Source organism: Hylobates moloch, unplaced genomic scaffold (assembly GCF_009828535.3).
Source record: "Hylobates moloch isolate HMO894 unplaced genomic scaffold, HMol_V3 SCAFFOLD_10, whole genome shotgun sequence".
NCBI lineage: Eukaryota > Metazoa > Chordata > Mammalia > Primates > Hylobatidae > Hylobates > Hylobates moloch.
This window is the reverse complement of record NW_026652285.1, coordinates 109,876,742-109,899,990: the sequence shown is the minus strand read 5'-3', so window position 1 is coordinate 109,899,990 and position 23,249 is coordinate 109,876,742. Positions and strand designations below refer to the sequence as shown.

The window sequence follows — 23,249 nt, the reverse complement described above, 5'->3', positions numbered from 1 at the left end:
AGTGTCAACCCTCCCTCCTCAGACGCCAGGCTTCAGCACACTGGAGATTTAATAGTGTGCTTTTAGAAATCTTCTTTTTCTGTGTCAAATCTTCTTTCTTATTATCAATTTAATGGGTTTATTTGTGGCTGGACTTCCCATTTCTGGCTTCTGAGCCCTCTCTGAAGGTGGACACAGCTGTGCGGGCTGCAGCACCTCCCATTTCTGGCCTCTGGAGCCCTCTGTGAAGGTGGACACAGCTGTGCGGGCTGCAGTACCTCCCATTTCTGCCTCCTGAGCCCTCTGTGAAGGTGGACACAGCTCTGCGGGCTGCAGCATGTCTATGCCCGTCTTGGGAGGTGACCAGAGGACCCCCTTGCCCCTTGCTGTCATGCCCAGTGCCAGCCGAGCCCCCTGGCAGCCCCACTGGTTCTCTGGGTCCCTGAAGATCTTCTAGTGAACACCCTTTTAAGTTAATCAGTCACCTGCTGCCACTCTCAGGCTGAAGGAGCCACCCCAGGACTAGGGAGTCCTCTTACCTCAGCTCCAAACTCTATTTTCTGAGCAAACAAATGGGTCTTACAAAACTAATTGTCACTGAAGCATCTTAAATCACATCCTAGAAAACCGTGGTATGACAAATGATTCACTTTTCTTTCCTTTGTTTCAAAGAGAGAGCCAGGGGCCAGGCGTGGTGGCTCATGCCTGTAATCCTTTGGGAGGATGAGGTGGGCAGATCACCTGAGGTCAAGAGTTCAAGACCAGCCTGGCCAACATGGCTAAACCCTGTCTCTACTAAAACTACAAAAATTGGCCGGGCGTGGTGGCTCACACCTGTAATCCCAGCACCATGGGAGGCTGAAGCAGGCGGATCACCCGAGGTCAGGAGTCCAAGACCAGTCTGGCCAACACGGTAAAACCCCGTCTCTACTAAAAATACAAAAATTAGCCAGGCATGGCAGTGGGCGCCTGTAATCCCAACTACTCCGGAGGCTGAGGCAGGAGAATCACTTGAACCCGGGAGGCGGAGGTTGCAGTGAGCTGAGATCATACCACTGCACTCCAGCCTGGGTGACAGAGTGAGACTCCATCTCAAAAACAAACAAATAAAAAATACAAAAATTAGCCAGGCATGGTGGCACACACCTGTAATCCCAGTTACTGGGGAGGCGGAGGCATGAGAATCACTTGAACCCAGGAGGCAGAGGTTGCAGTGAACCAAGATTGAGCCACTGCACTCTAGCCTGGGCGACAGACTGAGACTCCATCCATAAAAAAAAAAACAAAAACAGCCAGGCGCGGTGGCTCACGCTTGTAATCCCAGCACTTTGGGAGGCCGAGGCGGGCGGATCACAAGGTCAGGAGATCGAGACCACGGTGAAACCCTGTCTCTACTAAAAATATAAAAAAATTAGCCGGGCGTGGTGGCGGGCGCCTGTAGTCCCAGCTACTCGGAGAGGCTGAGGCAGGAGAATGGCGTGAACCCGGGAGGCGGAGCTTGCAGTGAGCCGAGATCGCGCCACTGCACTCAAGCCTGGGTGACAGAGCGAGACTCTGTCTCAAAAAAAAAAAAAAAAAAAAAAAACACAAAACAAAAACAAAAACAAAGGGAGAGCCAGAGGTGCTATGGCACCCGCACGAGGGTCAGTAGCCTCAGGCCCAGGCACAGCCCCATGAGGCAGCAGGAGGGAGAGCAGGGCAGTGCAGCGCCCTCTGAACCCGCAGATCCCTAGAGGGTGGCCTCTGCTGGGACCTCACACCCCCATCTGCATCCGGCACAGGACAGCCACAGCACAGCACCGGGCCGATGTCGTCACAGGAAGAGGTCAAAGCCGCCACCAGGTGCCAGAGGTCTGCTTTTGAGAAAAGAACCTTCTGGGGGAGGAGGTCCCCACCCCTCCAGGACACTGCTCCCGGGGAGGGTGTGACAAACTTACGTTGTCCCGGATGTTGATGTCAGAGCCCTTGGACAGCAGCAGCTTCACGAGGTCCACGTGCTTGTACTCCGTGGCCCAGATCATGGGTGTCCAGCCTCCGTCATCCTGCCAGGGAAGAGAACAAAGCTGTCATCGCTCCAGAGACCAGCAACCGCCAGAGCAATGAGGACTCCCACGCTGAGGTCTCTGCACCTCCCAGGTACCACGCCCCTCGTGCATGCGTCTCACTCAGGACCCGAACGCAACCCTCAGAGGCCACAGTTCTTCCTCAGAGCACGGCCCAGGTAGCTCCACAAGTGCAGGGTGAAGGCAGAACCAGGACTGGGCCAGGCCCAACCACCCCGCCCAACATACCCTGTGCTGTTGGCCTTGCCCGCTCCCAGTTGGGCACCACTCACTGGGGACGCACCACCACAGCTGCATGCACCAAGTCTAATGGCACACACAGGGGAGCTGAAACTTCGTAAGCCCAGGCCAGACCTGGAGAGCACCAGCAGCCTTGGCTGGCGGGAAGCCTGGGCTGTAGCAGGCTCTGCTCCTTCAGCCTCCAATGGTGGCTCCACGCAGGAGAGCCAGGGACCCTATCAGAGCAGCAGCTGGGAACTGTGGATGGGAGACGGACAGGTGGACAGAGACGGATGCCCCTGCTTCCTCCTGGGCTGATCAGCTCTGCGGCTCCTGCCACTCCTGAGACCAGTCAGTGGGCCCGGGTGATTTTCTTTAAGCCAGAAAAAGGCAACTTTTCTGAAAATGAGGGTCATATGGCCAATTCCTACTCTGATGGCAAAAGACTCAGCCTCTTCCCCAGCACCCCTCAAAGGACCTGCACATCTCACTGTCACAGACACAGCAGCCTCCACGATTAAAGCTACCTCTCCCCTGCGGTCGACGTCAGCACCACCACAGGCACTGGGAACACAGCAGGGACAGCAGAGCGCAGCCTCCCAGAGCCCAGGCCCCCTGCTCAATGGATGAGGGTACAACGTCAGAGAGAAGAGGTCAGGGGATGCTTCAGACGCAGTGACCAGGCAGGGGCTCCGGCCTCTGGACACTCAGGGCAAAGGCAAGAGTATGGGCTTTTGAGCACATCACAGGCGCTGCTGCTTCCAGCCCATGGGGATACTGCCACGGCCAAGAGGGCACAGAAGCTGGGCGTCAACAACTGGGTGGGCAACCACTGAGCTAAAAAGACTTGGACCAAGCCCCCTGAAGGAAGGAGTGAGAGAAAGCATGAGGATGGCACTTATCCCAGAGCTGTGGGTCCATGCAGGAGGGACCCCCAGTGCATGCTGAGCTGAGCAGCCTCAAAGCCTGCCCTTCTTTGATCTCCCCAGTCATTCACTCGTGAGGCAGGTGGCCCCTGTGTGTGAGGCACTGCAGATCAGCACACGTGCACGGCAAACCCTGCCCCGTGGCACTGGCTGTGGGGTAGAGACGGACAATGAGCAGGAAGGAAGACGGGTGCCATGGAGGGAGGCCAGTGACACCTCCCTCAAATGGTGATATCTAGACGCAGCTGACGGAGAGCAAGGGAGGAGCCTCCAGCCAGACACAGTGCAGAGCCTGCCCTGCCGTGAGCATTCACAGCGGGCCAGGGGAGAAGGGGACAGGGAGGAGACAAGGCATCCAGGGCCCAAGGGCTTGAGTTAGCCCTGTGCGTGGGAGGGGACGCCGTGGAGGGCCCGAGCTGGCTCTGTGCGTGGAAGGGGACGCCGTGGAGGGCCCGAGCTGGCCCTGTGCGTGGGAGGGGACGCCGTGGAGGGCCCGAGCTGGCTCTGTGCGTGGGAGGGGACACCATGGAGAATGGGGGTGGGACCAGGAGCTGCAGAACAGTGACTTTCCATAGCCAGTCCGCATGGTGTGCTGCTAAGGGGAGGGGGTGGCTGTACCTGACAGTTGACGTCCATCTGTCCATTTGAAAGCAGGTACTGGACCACTTCGTAGTGGCCTTTCTTGGCAGCCAGATGCAAACACGTAGAGCCCTCTGCATCCTGCAACAGAAATGCCACTTAGTCAAAGAATCCATACCTGTGATCCTGGTGTGCCAGCCCTGAGTGCGGGATCCAGGAGAACCCAGTGTCCACCATGCGGGTGGGGTACTGTCCTACTCAAATGACAAGGAAACCCAGGCTGAGGCCGTGGGGTCGTTTCCTAAGAGAACAGCCGAGGTCCAAGCCCTGTGTGCAGCCCCCTGTGGCCCCATGAGTGGTTGGTCGCCTGGCACCGTGAAGACGTTGTGAATGATTCAGTAACAGTTCTCCATGTACCACAGAACTTAAAATAATAGATGGCAAAAGTGGGAACACAAAGAGCGCCAGGCCCACCCCACGGCCTCGGAAATGCCACAGGCTCTGCCTTCCTCTTGCTTCCTTTGCTGCTGGACGCATCGTTTTTTTTTTTTTCTTTCTCTCCTTTTTGAGACGGGGTCTTGCTGTATCGCCCAGGCTGGAGTGCAGTGGTGCGATCACAGCTCACCACAGCCTCTGATTCCCATGCTCAAGTGACCCTCCTGCCTCAGCCTCCCACGTAGCTGGGACGACAGGTGTGCACCACCATGCCTGGCTAATGTATTTTTTTCTTTCCTAGAGACAGGGTCTTGCTATACTGCCTAGGCTATTTTTGAACTCCTGGCCCCAGGCAATCCTCCCACTTTGGTCTGGGAGTCGTAGGCAACATAACTGGGATTACAGTGCTGGGATTACAGGCGTGAGCCACCACGCCCAGCTTGGGAACACCTTCTCATTTCCTTTCAGCTCTGTTTCCCTGAGGAGACCAAATAGATCACACCGATCAAACCATCTCAAAGGAAAACAAAGACATGCAAGGTTGGAGGTCAGACCCAGGAAGCTCCAGAAGAGGCAGGGGAGCCGGTGCCACCCACACCGCTGTGCCATCCACGCGCCTTACACAGGGTTCTTCCTGCCCGTGCTCCTCGCGTAGGCCCGCGGACGCACTCCACCACTTTCTCCCTTCAGGTGTTTGCTTTGCTTTCTCCCCTGTTCCTGTCTCCGTTTAACCATGTTCCTTCATTACCTTTCTCCCCTTATCTCAGTGGAGTCAATGCAGCAGTCGTAGAGTTTCACAGGCATCACTGCACATACTGCTCCCCCAGCTGGTGCTAAATCAGTGTGCTCACCTTCCTCAAGGAAAGCCAGCACACCTGATTCCCACACGGCTAGTGTTCAGAATTGTAATTTTATTATGAATACAAAATGATGCATGGTTGTTAAAGGTCTGCCTTAATTTTCAAGTGTCTTTAATCGCTGGAATAGTGCAGCTGACAATCCCCTAACTGCTGGCAGACTGTCACAGCATTCAGGACAGAAGCAGGTGCACCTGGCAGAGACCTTGGGCAAGCACTTCTGAACCAAGCAGGTAAGAGACAGACGCCAGCAAAGGAAGCTTAGTGAAGGAGGCCAGCTGTCACAAGAGCAAGACACCAGGCAGGAAGAGGGCAGGGCTGGGAGCGGCAGAGTGGGGGGTGAGGGGATTGAGAGTCAGCCAAGGGAACCCCGTGGGAATAGACGTGAAGGTGGCAAAGAGTGGGGCTGCAGGTAAGGAAAGGCTTCTGTCGGGTTCAGTGACAGCGGCTAGCCGTGAGGTCTGCAGGCACACAAACAGAAGCTCAAGACACTGGAGCCCACCCCCACCCAAGGGACACCCCACACAGCACCTGTCTGCTTTCTTTTCCTGCCTCCTCCCGAGAAGTAATCACTATCCTGAATTCATTACTATCATTCCCATGGATCTCGATACCTTTACTGTATATATCCATAAATGATGTTTTTACACCCTTTTAAATTCTCTAGATCACAGTGTATACCATCTGCAGACACATCACAGACCCTACTGGTGTGAGGCCCTGCTTGCTGGGCAGCCTGCAGTCCCCGTGCCCCACCAGTAAGGACCCTGCCTGTTGCTCCATGTCCCGCCCCTGCCAGTCTTTTCCACCTGTTACGCTGTATGGAATTCAGTAACTGTAAGACGGTCCCTCAGTCCTGTGTTTTTACCTGCTTGTTGGTCATACGCATGTATTTCCTCGTCTGGGAAGTGCACGTTTATGTTCTTTGCCTATTTTTCTGTGTGGTTTAATTTCTTTTTTTTTTTTGAGACGGAGTCTCACTCTGTCGTCCAGGCTGGAGTGCAGTGGTGCAATCTTGGCTCACTGCCAGCGCCGCCTCCCAGGTTCACGTCATTCTCCTGCCTCAGCTTCCTGAGTAGCTGGGACTACAGGTGCCCGCCACCACGCCCAGCTAATTTTTTGTATTTTTAGTAGAGACGGGGTTTCACTGTTAGCCAGGATGGTCTCAAACTCCTGACCTCATGATCCACCCGCCTCAGCCTCCCAAACTGCTGGGATTACAGGCGTGAGCCACCGCACTTGGCCTCATTTGTAGTTCTTTATATTTTTGGATATTAATCTTTGGCCAATGCGTTGCAAAATCTTCCCCCAGTTTTTAGACTGCCTGTTTGTGTCCTTTGTGACATCTTTTTGAAGAGAAATTCTTAAATTTTAATGCACTTAACTTTGTCAATCATTTTTGTGCTTTTTTGTGTCTTAAAAGACGCTTCCCTGTGCTGGAATCACAAAGGCAGCCTCTGTGGTCTTCCAGGATTTGTCATTTGCCTCCCCTCGGACTCACCTGCTCGCCACGTGCAAGCGTGCTTCTCCAGCCTGGCTGGCGTCTTCGTGGTGGAGGCAGGACTGCTGCAGGAAGACATGGCTGGTTCTCGCTGTTGATGCTGCCAGACAAACCTCTGCCTTGTAGGATGAGAGCGAGTCTGCAGCGTAATTACTGACAGGGTGAGGCTGGAGTCTGTCGCTCTATTTGTTTTCTATTTGTCCCATCTGGTTTTATTCCTGCATTCTAGTTGCACAATTTTTCAGTATTACATTTTATTTCCTCTACTAGTTTTTTTTTTTTTTCCAGAAAAGCTGTCTTTGTTTTATTTTCTTGGTGCTTTCTCCAGGGATTACAATATTCGTCTTTATTGGTCTTCTCAGATTCATGTTGTACCACCTCCCACAATAAAATACCTTTACCACAGTGTGATTCCACTCTCACATTGCCCTCCTTTGGGTAGTTATTATCCTATATTTCACAGCAGGTCTTCAATAGTATCGTTTCATTCAGTGTTGTTTTGTTATAACATTGATGAGGTTAAAAACAAACAAAAACCACTCCCAGCCGGGGCCACTGTCTGTGGAGTCTGCAGGTCCTCCCGTGTCTGTGTGGGTTTTCTCCGGGTACCTCAATTTCACTCATACCCCAAAGACTCGTGTGTTAGATGAACTGGCATGTCTACGCTGTCCTGGTCTGAGTGAATGTGTGTATGTGTGTGTGTGTGTGTGTGTGTATGTGAGTGTGTCTGTGTGTGGGTGTGTCTGTTGTGTGTGTATGTGTATGTGAGAGAGAGTGTGTGTGTGTGTGTGTGTGCGCACGTGCACCCTGCAACAGGACGGTGTCCTGGCCCAGACTGCTTCCCGCCAGGTGACCTGAGGTGCCAGGATAGGCTCTGTTCACTCGCAACCCTGACCTGGAATAACTGGGTAAATATTTATCGTTTGTATTAATCTTTCTTAAATGTCTGTACAGCTCACATGTATTTCAGTGTTTAATATTAAAAATACTTTGGTCTTGATTTGGAAGCTTGCCGATGTTTTTGTGACCAGGAATATGGCAAAAGAACTTCACTCTTGTTTAGGTCAATCAGTCTGTGGTAAACTGGCTTCAACGCTTGAAGAAGTCGCATGCTCTAAGGACCTGCCAACAGGGTTAAGTGAAGACTTACTGTGCTTCCAAACGTGTCTAAACTCCACCTTATGACATTATTTGAGTTTAAATGACCTCTCACATTTTAGGAAATTTAAATAGAAAAATGTCTTCATATCCGCCATCTGATGCTCCTCATTCGTTCCCAAAGCGCTAAGTTTTCCTCCTGGAAGCTTCAGGATTCCAAGCAAGCTTATCTGCCCTTTGTTTTTTTACCCAAACATGTTTGATTTCACCATCATTCACTGAAGGATACTTTTACTGGATGTAGGATTCTGGGTTCACATTTTTTTGGCTTTGCTTCTTTCAGCACAATAAAAACTGCCTCCATGGTTTCAGATGAGAAGCCAGTAATATTTCATAACGTTGTCTGTCTAGATGTAATGTGCTGTTTTTCTCTAGCTTTTTTTCTTTTTTTTTCTTAGAGATGGGGTCTCACTCTGTCGCCTGGGCTAAAGTGCAGTGGTGCTAATCCAGCTCACTGTAGCCTCAAACTCCTGTGCTCAAGCAATGCTCCTGCCTCAGCCTCGAAGGGGCTATGACTACAGGCACGTGCCACCACGCCCAGCTAATTTTTCATTTCTTACAGAGACGGGGTCTCACTATGTTGTCCAGGCTGATCTCAAACTCCTCACCTCAAGCCATCCTTCTGCCTCAGCCTCTCAAAGCACTAGCATTACAGAAGCAAGCCACTGAACCTGGCCAACTGTTTGCCTATTTTGATCTAGCAATTCTACAGCCAGAAATCTGTCCTAAAGTAGCCTAATGTGCAAATATTTAACTATAAAAATATTTACTGAAGCACTGTTTATAATAAAAATTAAGATAAATATTAAATATTCAAATTTGACTAAAAATGATAAAATTATATCATAAATTGATACAGCCATTTAGGTGTTTCACAGAATAATATTTAATGAGAAAATAGTGAAAGTTTAATGTGACATGAGGCAGGAGTTGAATTACTATGAGGAGTGTGATCACTTTGTTGTTGGAAAAATGTGTATTAATATGAAAGACTAAGAATTTAAATGCTGTTATGGTAATATATAACAAAACTTGCCATTTAAAACATTTTGTACAGTTTTGTGGCATTACACACATTCACAATCACCACTATTTCCAAAACCTTCTCATTACCCTAAAACAAAGCTCTACAATCATGAGGCAAAATACCATCCCCCGGCCCCAGGGAATCTCCAGTCTACTTTCTGTCTCTATGAATCTCACTACTCTCAATGGCTTCTATCGGTCACATCGTGCAGGATTTGTCCTTGTGTCTGGCTTCTTTCCCTCAGCAGAATGTCCTCAAGGTCCATCCATGCTGTTCATAGGTCAGAATTTCATTACTTTTTATGGCTGAGTAACATCCCATCGTATGGATGGACTGAATGTGCTGACGCAGGCATCTGCTGAGACACCTGGGTTGTTTCTGTCCTTCAGCTACTGTGAACAATGCTGCAGCAAACACTGTTGTATGAAGATCTGTTTGTGTTTCTGGTTTGCATGCCTGTGGCATACACTTAGGAGTGGAGTTGCTATAGATCACAGGGTAATCCTATGCTTAGCGATCTGAGGAACCACCAGACTGGTTTCCACAACGGCTGCAGCGTTTACATCCCCACTAGCAATGCGTGAGAGTTCCAATATTGCCACATCCTCTGAGGCGCATCTCACCGTGGCTCTGATTTGGCTTTCCTGGTGGCTGGTGATGCTGGACACCTTTTCATGTGGGAATTGGCCCTTGTGGGCCTTCCTTAGAGAGATGGCTATTCAAGCCCTTTCTTTGCCCATTTCTGAATTGGGTTGTTTAATTTTCTGTTGCTGTTGAAAGATACAACCTCTTTATATATTCTGCATAAAAACCTCTTATCGGAGAATTTGCAGATACACTTCCTCATTCTGTAGGTGGTCTTTTCACGCTGTTGGTCGTAATCTTTGATGTACAAAAGTTTATTTATTTTTCCCCATTTTAAAACCTTTTATTATCTTTACAAACCCTTGGGTTGGGGGCTGACTTTCAACAGATCATAGTGAGGGAGCTGCTCTGCCATGCATGAAACCCCAACCCAGAAGCAGGTCATCTACAGATGGTTTAGTGCCAGGTTCCCTACAAACGTGCATTGCGTGACGGGCAAGGGGGTGGCTGTCTTTCCAGCTGCACATCATTTCCCAGGGCCAAACGTTTTTAGTTTTAATCAAGTTTGTCTATTTCTTTGATTATGCTTTTGTATCATATCCAAGAAATCGTTGTCAAATCCAGTGTCATAAAGGTTTCCCCCCAATGTCTTCTTCAAAGAGTGTTCTGGTTTTAGCTCTTAAGTATGGGCCTTTCATCCATATACATTTTCCGTTTTTCTTTTTTTTTTGAAACAGAGTTTTGCTCTTGTCACCCAGGCTGGAGTGCAGTGGCGTGATCTCAGCTCACTGCAACTTCCGTCTCCCGGGTTCAATCGATTCTCCTGCCTCAGCCTCCCAGGTAGCTGGGATTACAGGCACCCATCACCACGCCCAGCTAATTTTTATATTTTTAGTAGAGACTGGGTTTCACCATGTTGGACAGACTGGTCTTGAATTCCTGACCTCAGGTGATCCACCTGCCTCGGCCTCCCAACGTGCTGGGATTACAGGTGTTTGCCACCACGCCCAGCTGCATTTTCCATTACTTTTTGAATACAGTGTTAGGTGAGGATCCAACCTCACGCTTCTGGATGTGGACATCCAGCTGTCTCAGAACCATCTGTTGAAAAGACAGTCTTTTCCCCATTGAATGGTCTTTGTAACCTTTGCCAAAAATCAGTGACCATATATGCAATCGTTTATTTCTGGGCTTTTTATTTTATTCCATTGGTCTCTATTTCTGTCTTTATGCCAGTCCCACACTGTTTTCATTACTGTGGCCGTATATAGTAAGTTTTGAAATCAGCAAGTGTGAGTTCTCCAACTCTGTTCTTTTACAAAATTGTTTGGCTTCTCTGGGTCTCTTGAGACTCCGTATAAACTTTAGAGGTTTTCTGTATCTGTAAAAAAAAAAGCTGTTAGCACCGGGCGTGGTGGCTCATGCTCATAATCCCAGCACCATGGGAGGCTGAGGTGGGTGGATCACCTGAGGTCAGGAGTTTGAGACCAGCCTGGCCAACATGGTGAAACCCCGTCTCTACTAAAAATACCAAAAATTAGCCAGGCATGGTGGTGCATGCCTGTAATCTCAGCTACTAGGGAGGCTGAGGCAGGAGAATTGCTTGAACCTGGGAGGTGGAGGTTGCAGTGAGCCGAGATTGTGCCACTGCACTCCAACCTGGGTGACAGAGCAAGACTGTCTCAAAAAACAAAAAAGCTGTTAGGATTTTAGTAAGGACTCCATGGACTCTATAGGCTGTTGGGTGGCACCTGCCATTTTAACCACATTCAGTCTTCTCATCTGTGAACACGGGATGTCTCTATTTATTCAGGTCTTCTTTAATTTGTTTCAGCAATGCTTGTTAGTTTTCAACTAACAAATACAAGTCTTTTGTCTTCTTGGTTAAACTTACTCCTAAGTATTTTATTCTTTTTGATGCTACTGTAAATGAAATTGTTTTCTTAATTTCTTTTTTGAATACTTCATTCGAAGTATATAGAAATGCAACTGATTTTTCTGTGTTAATTTTTTATCCTGTTTTGCTGAATTGGTTTTGTTAGCTAACACTATTTTTGTATATTCTTTAGGGTTTTCTACATATAAAAACATGTCATCTGTGAACAGAGGCAATTTTACTTCTTCCTTTCCAATGTGAATGCCTTTGATTTCTTTTTCTTGCCCAATTGCTCTGGACTGAAGACAGAGTGAGACGATGTACTGTAAGGCAAACACCTTCCGCATGGCAAACCCATCATTAGCTCACCTGTCTGTTGTGAGGCTCTGTAGAGAGTGAGCGCTCACTAGTGGTTTTTAATAATAAACCAGGTAACCAAAGTGAGATGAAGGAACTATTTCTGGACAACTGGGTCAGTGTGTGAAGGCCCCAAGTCCTGGAGATGTCAGTAAGGATGTCCCTTGCTCAGCTTTCTGAGAAACGTCTACACACACACTAGGATGGTGATTCTGACAGGGGAACATACCTTGGGATCCACCAGGGCCCCGGCCTTGATGAGGTACTTCACTGCTTCCAGATGGTTGTTTTCGGCTGCTTCCATCAACGGGGTCCTCTGGTCTTCTGAACAGGTGTCAATATTAGCGCCCGCCTAGTGAAACAACAGTTCAGGTGTATGGGAGGGCTGTGACGGTAGCCACCGCCTGGGGAGAAGTGACTTACAAGCTTCCACACTCAAAAAAACAGAGCTGCATTGTTTCAGTGACCAACAACGTCTGAGTTTTCTAAACATGTATTCAAAGACATAATTATTCTATTACTATCAAACCTTTAGTCTAAGCAGAATATTTCTGCTAGATTTCATTCCACTTCTAAGGTAATTTGATAGAAAATGTTTATAGCTCAGGAGTGTGACAACACCTTTAGAAATGAGGAGGACGGTGACAACCTTCTAAAGCAGACAAAGAAGGGGAGGGAAGGGCCCCTCAGAAGAGAGGAGGCAGGAGGGAGGTGCCGGTTCACCCAGCCAGGCCACACAGCATCCTCTCGCTGATTTAGTACTCGCCAAAATAAATGGAAAATCCTGATTTCCAGTAGCATGCATTCCAGAACAGTTTCCATTTTTCCGAATAAACGGAGAAACTTGAAAGACCAATTAACTGGCAGGTAAATTTTTCTTGGTCTGAAACTTAAGAAGCCCTCAACTTTAAAATTGGTTGTGTGCTAAAAGCAAATCAGCTGTTTGGCTGTTGAAACCTTTTCTCCACGAGGAAAAACTTCTTAGATGACAAAGACCTAGTATTTCATTTATAAAATAAACATTATGAAAAAACGTTGAAAATAGTATTGTTTTTACTATTAGTAATTAAAAACCAAAAGTAACACAATTAAATAAGGAATGTTTAAACAGCCCTAGAATGGTCTATATGGAAAATGAGGCTAACTCATAATGGCTAAGAGGGGTGGAGAGGCCGGGTGCAGCGGCTCATGCCTCTCATCCAGCACTTTGGGAGGCCAAGGCAGGTGGATCACCTGAGGTCAGGCTTTTGAGACCAGCCTGGCCAACACGGTGAAACCCCATCTCTACTAAAAATACAAGAATTAGCCGGGCGTGGTGGCGGGTGCCTATAATCCCAGCTACGCAGGAGGCTGAGGCAGGAGAGTTGCTTGAACCTGGGAGGCAGCGGTTGCAGTGAGCCCAGATTGCACCACTGCACTCCAGCCTGGGCAACAAGAGTGAACTCTGTTTCAAAAAAAAAAAAAAAAAAGTACCACAAAACAGAGGGGCAGTGAGAGGCTCGGGACTTTGACCAGAAGGAGCTGGGCTTCCCCAAAGAGAACGCAGGGTCCACAGAGCAAGGGTCAGAGGTCAAAAGGCTGAGGCCTGGAGGCGCACAGCGGGGGCAGTGACCCAAGGCTGACCTCAAACACCAAAGCTCAAAGCCAAGGTCCGGCTGCCAAACCTGAAAGTAAAGTAGCGTCGGAAGTCTACAACAGCTAATTTTTAACAAATAGTAAGCTTAAAAAAACACAAAACAAGGTAAAGAGCGAGGCCCGTGCTGTGCAGAGGAGCTGTGGTTCTGCCTGCACCCTCAGCACACAGAGGCTGCTCGCCCAGACCCCACAAATCCTGGTGAAAGGAGAAGAGGGTGCGCCCACAATGGAGAGGCTGGCACCGAAAGCCCCTGCGCCAGCACCAGGCCGGCAGCGCGGGGGGAAGCGCAGACAGACCCGAGTCTGCAAGGGCAGGAGGGGCTGATGGCTTTGGGAGGAGCACAGGGGAGGATGGGGGTCCTTCCCCAGGAAGGAGGGCTTGGGCAGCTCTCGGCGGCCCATAGGAAACGGGAGCCCGCCAGCTCCCCAGCGCGGAGCCCTCACAGACCCACACCGCACCCAGGACCCGGGTAAGCAGAAGGAAATGACCCCGCCCATGAAAACACAGGGCACTGAGACAAAGTCCAAGAAAGCTCTAAGAGTGGAGGGAAGCAGTGGAGCCAAAGGAAGAGTCAAAGCGAGACCCGCGCGACGGCCAACTGCATTTCCAAACAGACCTGCCGGCGCCAAGAAACAGGTCCCGCCCCCGATCCAGCTCCATCCTGGACCCCACGCAGGCGTGGAGCAGGACCCGCCTCCCACGCGCTCCCCAAATCCTCACCGCAAGCGGAGCGGCTGGCAGTGACCAAGTCCCACACCGCCTGGGACTCCAAGGCCGAAGCCGCTGGCCGCTCACCCTCCGCGAGGCTCTGACTGAGGGCGCCCTTCCCAGGCTCGCGCGCACTCCCCGCCGACGGCTACCCATCGCGGTCCGCCTCCCAGGCATTGGGCCCACAGCGACTCCCGCCTGACTCCCGCCTGCAGCCCCGGGCGGCACAGTCGCTCTCCCAGTCCCCAGTCCCCGAGGGGACGAGACACACCTGCAGCGCGGCAATCCCCTACACCTGCAAGGCCCCCTAAGCCTGCAAGACCCCCTAAGCCTGCAAGACCCCCTACACCTGCAATCTCCCTACACCTGCAATCTCCCTACACCTGCAATCTCCCTACACCTGCAATCTCCCTACACCTGCAATCTCCCTACACCTGCAAGACCCCCTACACCTGCCACCTCCTTTCACCTACAAGATCCCTAAACCTGCAACCTCCCTACACCTGCGTGAGCCTCACCCTGGCTGAGGCGCTGGCAGAAGGGGGTGCAGGTGGAGCCTTCGCCAACGTCCTGGGCCCCCTGAGTGCTGCATGGCCGGTCCTACCAGCCGCTCAGTCATCTGCCACTGCCCAGCAACGGCTTCAGCATGCAGTCCCTGCTAGGGGACTCCAGGGAGGAGCATCCTGGCCAGGGCTGGTGCCACAGAGCAGCCCAGCTTCTGCAGGCAGGTACAGGGTGCAGTGGGGAGAAGGCAGTGACCACCCCACCCCTGCCCTCCTCTGAGAGGCCTCTGTGGCCCCTCTGCCCCCTTCCTGGCCCCACGAGTGGAGGGGGAGACTTTGCCGGCGGGAGCCATCAGGCCCTCAACCCTCTTCCCAGAGCCTAGGGCCCGGCCTCTCCACTTAACTGCAGGGCACCTCAGTTCCTGGGGGGCTGTCCAGTGGGGGACACAGGGCCTCCCTCTGGGGGCAGCTGCCCACCTCCTACTTGCCTATCTACACTCCCAATGTGGTAATGCCCTTGGCACCCCACCCACCTCCTATCCCCAGTGTCCACCGTCAACCAGCTCTGCCTACTGGGGGGTGGCCCCTGAAACCTGAGGGCCCCCAGGGCTGGGATCCAGATGCCCTCTTCCAGGGTGTGCCACCCAACAAAAGCATCCACGACGTTTGGGTGGCACCCTCGGGACCTGGCGGCCCCTGGCCCAGGCTGGCTGCTCTCCCGGTGCAGCCTGTGAGGCTCCTAAGATAGGCGCCCCTCCTCCCTCCCGCTCCCACCCCCAGCTTGTTGCCAGGGAGCCGAGGTGAGGCGGTTGTCTGTGACCACAGCAGCCTCCAAACACCAGGCAGCAGCCTTGCTGGGAGTCCACGGTGTTTGCTGACTACCCCACGTGTGGCCGTGGCCCAGCTGGCACCACCCCGGCCCTGGTCAGTCATGCCTCTGTTTCCCCTACACCCAGAGGCAAGGCTGCGGGAGGCAGGGCTGAGCCTGGAATAGCCCTTCCTAGTCCCCTCTTCTCAGCCCACCACCCATCCATCTGTCACCAGCCGTCACCGAATGGCAGATGCAGCCTGGGAAGGAGGTAGCACCTTTTCAGGAAAAGCGGTTAGAGAATCGAGACTGGACCCTACATGGTCTTGGTAGGGGCGTGGGGGAGATAACAGTAAAGGAGTTTACAACATTTTTTTTAATGAGAGATGACAGAAGAGCAGATCGATGAAAACATGAGTGTCTGTGGTGAGTTCGGATGGGAGCGTGTGGCACCTCGCTCGGTGCTCTCCAGAAACTGCAGACATGGCATGAAATCTTGCGACACAAGGGACCTGGACACCGAAGGGCAGCAGGTGAGAGAGGACAGCAGCACCCCAGAGCTGCAGCAGATGGAGGCACAGCTCCCGACTCCACAGGTATGAAAACACAGATCAAGTCAGAAAAGACCCCGGGGTGCTTGAGGCAGCTCGGACACCCGGGAGGCTCCGTGACCGACCCTCAGAGCCCCTCCCCAGCCTGGGAGCCAGAACACTGATGTCCCCAGCACTGGCAAAAGGCTGGGGTGGACTCCAGGTCAGCTGCCAGGGAAGCGCTTTTTGCACGATGGATTTCTCTGTCTGTGCACAGGGGAGATGACTCCACACAACCAAGACCGGAGCCCGGGGGAGATGACTCCACATGAGACCAAGACGGGAGCCCGGGGAAGATGACACCACAGGCCCTCCCTGGCGTGGCCAGAGCCTGCCCAAAGAGTGTGTGTGAGATGTGAGACACCCCTGCAGATGCTGAAACCCTGAGAAACAGCACCCTTGGATTCAGGGCAAACTAGAGACAAAGGCAATCTCTCTCTCTTCCTGGAGAATCTCAGGAAAACCGCTTAGATTCTAAGGGGAAGAAAAAAATAGAAATCCCTCTACGACCAGCAACAGTAAGTTCTGCAGGGCAGGTTACCAAACTAAACACCAGGCTAGGGATTTAACCTGAAGTTCCAGGCTGGTCAGACCCCACGCACTGCATGGACAGCAGCACCAAGGGACACAACGATTTCCTCCCCATACATCGTGTTATTTCATGGCACTAAACTCACAAGAGGCTGTAAAACAGAACGAAGAGCTCTGTACTCCCCTCACTCAGCCTCCTCAACAACGACGTTTCAGACAAGCACAGAGCATGGGCAGTCAGGAGGGAGCCCTGGCAGGGCTGGGCCACTCAGCCCCACGGCCATGTCCCATTTCTACACTCCCTTGTTTTCCTGACTGACAGAAGCAGACACAAAGGAACTTACGCTGGACAACTCAGTTAGCATAAAGGTTAAAAGCAAACAAATGGAACCCTGCTACGCGAGGCACTTGCAGGACGGTGAGACCAAAACGGCTGCTGTTCCCGGGGAGGGCACCCAGGGGTCCACCAGGTGTCCAGGGAGCCAGCAACGCTGCGTCTCACGGGGGTGGGATTGTCAGGGCCAGAGTAGAATGATTTGTTAACCAGATGTTGAAATTTAAAGGACTTTTCTGTGTGCATGATGCAACCATATATATATATATTTTTTAATTTTAATGTTTAAAAAAGAAAGCCAGGCTGGGCGCGGTGGCTCACGCTTGTAATCCCAGTACTTTGGGAGGCCAAGGCGGGCGGATCACGAGGTCAGCAGATCAAGACCACGGTGAAACCCCGTCTCTACTAAAAATACAAAAAAATTAGCTGGGCGTGGTGGCGGGCGCCTGTAGTCCCAGCTACTCGGAGAGGGTGAGGCAGGAGAATGGCGTGAACCCGGGAGGCGGAGCTTGCAGTGAGCCGAGATCGCGCCACTGCACTCCAGCCTGGGCGACAGAGCGAGACTCCGTCTCAAAAAAAAAAAAGAAAGCCAAAGAGAACACAGTGTCTTTCAAAGGAGTGGCAAGCTAACTTCTCAAAAGGAAGAATGGAAGTCGGAAGACAGTGGCATCATTCCTTACATGACCTGAGGAAAACCACCAGCAACCTGGAATTCCAGGCACAGGAGGAATGTCTTCAAGAAGCCTCCACAGACAGCAGTGGGCATGGAGAATGGGCTCACACACCCCACCCACCCTCACGGGCTCAGCACATCCCACCCTCACGGGCTCACACACCCCACCCTCACGGGCTCAGCACACCCCACCCTCACGGGCTCACACATCCACATTCATGGCCTCACCCAGCTCCTGGGGCCATCGGGGCAGCGCTCATACAGACCTTGTTCCTGTCTGGTCCATTCCCCCACGTGGCTCTGCACACTCGTCCCCATCCAGGTCCATCCGCAACAGAACAGAATCACGCCACACCCTTCACTAGGCCTCCCAGGAGAGAAGAGGGCCTCCCAGCCGAATGCCTGGACCTCCACCGGCATCTGCTCTCGAGCCCCACAACACCAGCTCCTGCCTCTTCCAGACCACGCTCTCTTCCTCTTCCTCAGAGCCCCACCTATGAATGTCCTGGCATCATTCCGGCCCTGAACAGCCCACCCCTCGCTCCAGCTCTGCCTGTGTCTGGACGACCACCCCCCACTCCCTGACCCCCGGCTGCCCCTGACCTCACCCCCTCCCACAAGCCTGTTCCCACCAGGTCAAGCCACTTCCCTCATGGACTCACCACGAACCACAGCCCACATGACTCGTCTTGAGGCCACCCCACTGTCTCCGAATCCTTTTCTGCTTCTCCCTGACATACCCAGCGGCCTCCGCGGCTCCTCCTGCGTGGAGCTGGCCCCCAGTGCCTACCTTGGCTCAGCGCTTCTCACGACACACTTTCCTCTCAGCCTCCAGGAGCCCCCACAAATCCCTGGCTTACTGGACCCCAGTTCACTCAGCTGCTCCCTCCCTCACCCCCTGCCAGGGCTTGGCTCCCCCATCATCATCTCATTCAGTCTTGACCTTGGTAAGTCAAGTCTGCATGTGAGACTGAGAGGAACCACTGGGGCAAGAAGTGGAAAGTTTGTAACTAACAGAGAGAAGAGAAATGGCAAAATCAAAATAAAAATCAATTCAAAAGACGGCAAGAACGACCAAAAAAGCATTGGCTTCAAAAGGCTGGCACTATGGTCTGAATGCAATTTATTTACTGGGGCTGGGGGCCCCAATGAGGTTTTGAGGCTGGGCCTTTAAGAGGTGACGAGGCTGCGAAGATGGAGCCACGCCTTTCTGAAAGGCGGAGTCAGCACCCAGGAATGGACCTGCTGTGTGGGCAGCCTGGTCCACAGGTTACAAGGCTGCGAAGATGGAGCCACGCCTTTCTGAAAGGCGGAGTCAGCCCCCAGGAATGGAACTGCTCCCGTGTGGGCAGCCTGGTCCACAGCAAGGCTGTGCTGGAGCGTGTCCCTCTTGGTGCGGTTCCTGGCTGTGTTCGGGCACAGCATGAGGTCCTCACCATAAGTCACCAGAGGCAGCCCCTCGACCTTGGGCTTCCCAGCCTGCAGAACTGTGAGAAATAAATTTCTTTGCTTTATAAATGACCCGGTCTCAAGTATTCTCTTACAGCAAGAGAAAATGGACTAAGACAGCTAGAAATTAAAACTACAATATAAATAAAGGACTAAAAGTTCCTATTAAAATACCAAGATTGTTAGACTAAATTTATAAAAATCAAGCTCTATGTTTAAAATACATATATCCAAAAATGAGGGAAAAGGTCAGAATAAAAGAAGTGAAAAATCATTCCAGGCAAATAGTAACAAAACACCATCAGTTATGACTCCGGAAACGGGGGACAGACTGAGGCAGCTGGACAGCGGGTGGGTGTGAGCACAGCAGACGGCGCGCCCCGTCGCTCTCTCCTTCTTGGCCCTAAGAAAGGTAGAGACAGGTGCAGTCCGAGAGCACAGGTCCTTCCCAGTGGGGCCTGGGGGCCCCAACAAAACAGCCAGGCCTGCAGATCACCCTGCAGCTGACAAGCCCCCGGCAAGCAAGAGCTACCACCGGCTTTTTAGCAGTTTACTTTAAATACAAACAAGAATCACTGGGCATTTGAGGAAAACCTTTAGATAAGAAAAACTAAAACAGAGCAGCATAAAACTTGAAAATAACCATAACATCATCAGAGAGATTAGGGACGAACAAGAGGCTGCTGAAAGAGGAACTATCCAAGAGCAAAAAGGAAGCACTGGGATTTCAAAATGTGACCACACATGTTAAAAATCCCCCAGGGGCTGGAAGCTGAAGGTGAGAATGCTGCCTGGAAGGCAGAACCAAAAGACAAGAAACAGACCACGGCAGGAAATTGGTCCGGAAGGTTCCACGCCAGAGTTACGAGAGTCCCAGGACAGAGCTGAGACAGGTAGAGGACCTGGGCACAGAAGTCACACAGGAAACCCTCCTAGAACTGACAGGTGTGGATTTCTGCACTGAAAGGGCACAGCACCTGCACCAGATGCCCCGGTGGATCTAAAAAGACCCACGTTACAATGAGGCGTGACTTCAGACCAGCGGGGTTCAAGGAAAGTTCCTAAAGTCTCCAGAAATAACAGGTCACACACAAAGGATCAGAAGTCAGACCGCACCAGACTCAAACCTGGCATTTGAGAAACAGGGGATCCAACACCAGGATCAGGGAAGGGACGTCACGGGGACAAACAGCGTCGCGTGTCTGAACCCAGAGACAGCGGGCAGTGTTCGGATGGTTCAGAATGAATTAGCAGGAGGCAGAGTCAACTCAACCAACAGAAACACAAGCCAGTGATTAGTGAAAGACATAACATACCCTGCAGACGACGTGGTTCGGCTTGAAAATGCGCACACCATCTGATCTAAACAAAATGGGAGCCAGTCAGTGGGGCTGGGGAAGGGGCGTCCGTGCCTCTGCGAGTGCTTGGCTCCCGCAGGGGGAAGTCATGAGTGTGAAGAACCAAAACCAAAACCAAAGAAAGCAAATCAAGAAACAGCCAAATGGCGGCATGGTCTTCTCAAAGGCCGTGGTAAATGCCGGAGGAAGAGCGGGAAGCACTGATCCACCTGCAGGACTCGGGGGCGGAAAAGCTGATTCTGTGTCTGCTTCACAGCACTATGGAACTCTTACACTGGAAGAACCATGAATGTGGTATTATTTTACTTTGATAAAAATAAAAGAGAGCAGGTGAAGAGCCCCAGGAGGGCGCCGTGCCACCGAACCTGAACCAGCATATGGCAGATGTCCACGTGTCCGGCCTCCGCCGCGGCGTGCAGTGGAGAGCGCTTATTCTGGTGCTCCATTTTGAAGTTGGGGTCAATTCCGTCCACTGTGAACAAACACAGTTTTATTAATGATTTCAGATGTAGCCACAGACTCCAGCTCAGGACTATCACGATGGCTGGCAAGCACTCACAAATGACCATCCTCCACACAAACAGCCACCTCGAGCCACGCCGGAACCCACCCACAGCACCATCCTCTGGACTTGAGACTTGAGTGTGCTAGTCTCCTGCGGAATTGAACAGGCAGGTCCCTCTGTCAGAACTAACTCGGCAAGGCACGCTCTTCCCTTTACCGCCCTGCTCTAACTCTGAGGTTCCTTCTGTGTTTCCGTGTGTCCTGGCCATGGCCGCCCCAGGCCCTGTGAGGCGGCTGACCAGGGCAGACACACCCTAGGGGAGCAAGCAAGGCCGGGGACAGAGGCCTGAGCGTCGGTCAATTCCCAGGAGGTCTGAGGGGATGGTGAGCAACAGAGCAGTGAGGTGACCTTAGTGTCACGTGAAGTCTATGACAAAAATGATTAAAACTGCTGGTCAACATAAATAAACCTTTTTTTAACAGCAAATGGTTTCACTTCTTTTTACTTGATGTACTGTCCGGTAAAGGGCTACTTAATCATCCTTTTCAACCCAGAGACGATGAACGTCACAGAAATCAAGCCTAGAGCTATGAGCTCAGAGACCAAATTATCACGGGGAAGGCTCTCTAACAAGTATGCTTTTGAGTATTAGAAATCTAATGCAACCGGTTTGCCTGCTATAAAATACCTATAGCTGAAGCCTACTTTGTCCACACCACAGCTGCTTCCATCAGCACAGGTGAGACATCGGCTGCCGTCATCACATCTCAGGGCCCCAACTCACTAGTTTTGCTTTTCCTTAATCTCTATTTCTGCTTGATTTAATAACCGCATATCTAATTCCTTTTTAAAAATTAGAACTTCGTAGAGAATAGTTCTAATATCCTGCGTAACTGGATATGAACACCATAAAAAGCCTCAACACCAGTGGGCAACCTATTCTCACTCATCAGAGAACTCAGAGATACAAAAACAGAAAACCGAAACGAGACCAGCCTTCTGAGGAAGGGGTAACAACTGCTCTCAGCTTCTTTCAGTGCCACAGGGCCGGCTGCGTGTGCCCGGGCTGCAGGCAGGCACTTACCCAGCATGAGGAGCACCTTCTGAAGCTCCCCTTGCCTGGCGGAGAAGTACAGCTGCTTTGGGTGGAAGCGAAGCTTCTTGGGTCTGTGGGAAGCACAGGACAACAGTCAGCATGGGGCTCCACGTCCCACACGTGAAGCAGAAGGCTGGAAGGCCCGGCGGACATCTGCCCACCAGCCCCATAAGCTCAAGTACAAACCCACCAGTTAAGATATCTCACGGTAAAAACTGTAGCACAAGAAACTGCGTTCCCAGTCACTGCAGGAGAACACCACGCACTGTGAGGCTTTTACACAGCACGACAACAGAACCAGCGCAGGATGCAGAGGAACCTCATCTACGCTCAGCACAGCCGGGACCAGCCCCAGCCAGGATAAGCCCGCACAGCGTGGTCATGAGTGAGGGCACAGCTCACACTACAGAAGATGCCTTGGGCGGTGTGAGCTGGGAACACTGGCACTTTTGCTTTGAAACCTTAACTCTATGACTAAGCTGGTAACTGATACGGTTTGGACCTGTGTCCCTCCCAAAACTCACGTTGAAATGTGACCTCCAGTGTTGGAGGTGAGACCTGGTAGAAGGTGACTGGATCCTGGAGGCAGATCCCTCATGAATGGCTTAGCGTCATCCCTCCCCCTGGTGATGAGTTTCAGTCAGTTCCCACAAGATCTGGTCGCTTAAGAGTCTGGGAGCCTCCCCCTTCTCTGTCTCTTGCTACTGCTCCTACTTTGCCTTCCACCATGACTGTAGCTTCCTGAGGCATCGCAAGGAGCAGATGCCAGCACCATGCTTCCTGTACAGTCTGGAGAACCGTGAGCCAATTAAGCCTCTTTTCTTTATAAATTATCCAGCCCTGGGCATTTCTTTATATTGACACAAAAGCAGACTAACACAATCACCAAGGGATGGGGGAGAGAGTGGGGTCAGGAACAGTCTGGGGTCTGGTCAGCGAGCAGGGCCTGTGGGCATGGGTAGATGGTACCGTCGCTTCAAGAACAGGCTCAGAGGCGAGGCTGGAGGCAGACAGAGGGGAGATCCAGGGAGGAGGCCACCGCAAGCCTCAGTGCCACAGTCTGGTCTGCCTCCCTGGTGGGGCAATGCTGAGAGGAGGACGAGGAGGGAGGGGTGGGTTTTTGCCAGCTGTCGGGAAAGCCTGCAGGGCCCCTTGGCCCAACCCTCGCATTGCACAGATGGGGTGTGGCCCGGGAGGGAAACGGAGTCAAGGCGGCAGAAGCAGCGTCTGCTCTCATGACCTAAGGGCAGTTCAGGGCCAACAGCAACCAGGAAATGTTTGTCAAAGCTCACCAAGACCTACCTCCTCACTTAGGACTTCAAAGGTGTCACATGTTGCTCTTAATATAATGCAGAGGACAGTAATTTACAGTAATTTCCCAAAATAGTGTGAAAATATACGAATTATTCTAATGAACAGCATTAATCAAAAAGCTGAAAAGTGCTAGAGTGACGCCATGGGGAAAAGCGCGGGGTGCAGATTAAAACAGGCTCTGA

General features: G+C 51.7%; 1 protein-coding gene and 1 pseudogene across 7 annotated transcripts in view; one reads left to right on the top strand and one right to left on the bottom strand.

Moving 5' to 3' along the window:
* The window catches only part of EHMT1 (euchromatic histone lysine methyltransferase 1), a 103,638-nt gene that overhangs the window by 30,514 nt on the left and 49,875 nt on the right, over positions 1-23,249 (bottom strand). For all 7 annotated transcript variants that reach the window (XM_032165801.2, XM_032165810.2, XM_032165809.2 and 4 more), the window contains 5 exons: positions 21,742-21,824; positions 20,518-20,624; positions 11,792-11,914; positions 3,806-3,907; positions 1,917-2,021 (listed from right to left, as the gene is read on the bottom strand). In XM_032165801.2, coding sequence (XP_032021692.1) covers positions 1,917-2,021; positions 3,806-3,907; positions 11,792-11,914; positions 20,518-20,624; positions 21,742-21,824 — 520 coding nt within the window. The remainder of the gene's footprint in view (positions 1-1,916; positions 2,022-3,805; positions 3,908-11,791; positions 11,915-20,517; positions 20,625-21,741; positions 21,825-23,249) is intronic.
* Positions 13,424-15,614, top strand: LOC116474259 (forkhead box protein H1-like; annotated as a pseudogene).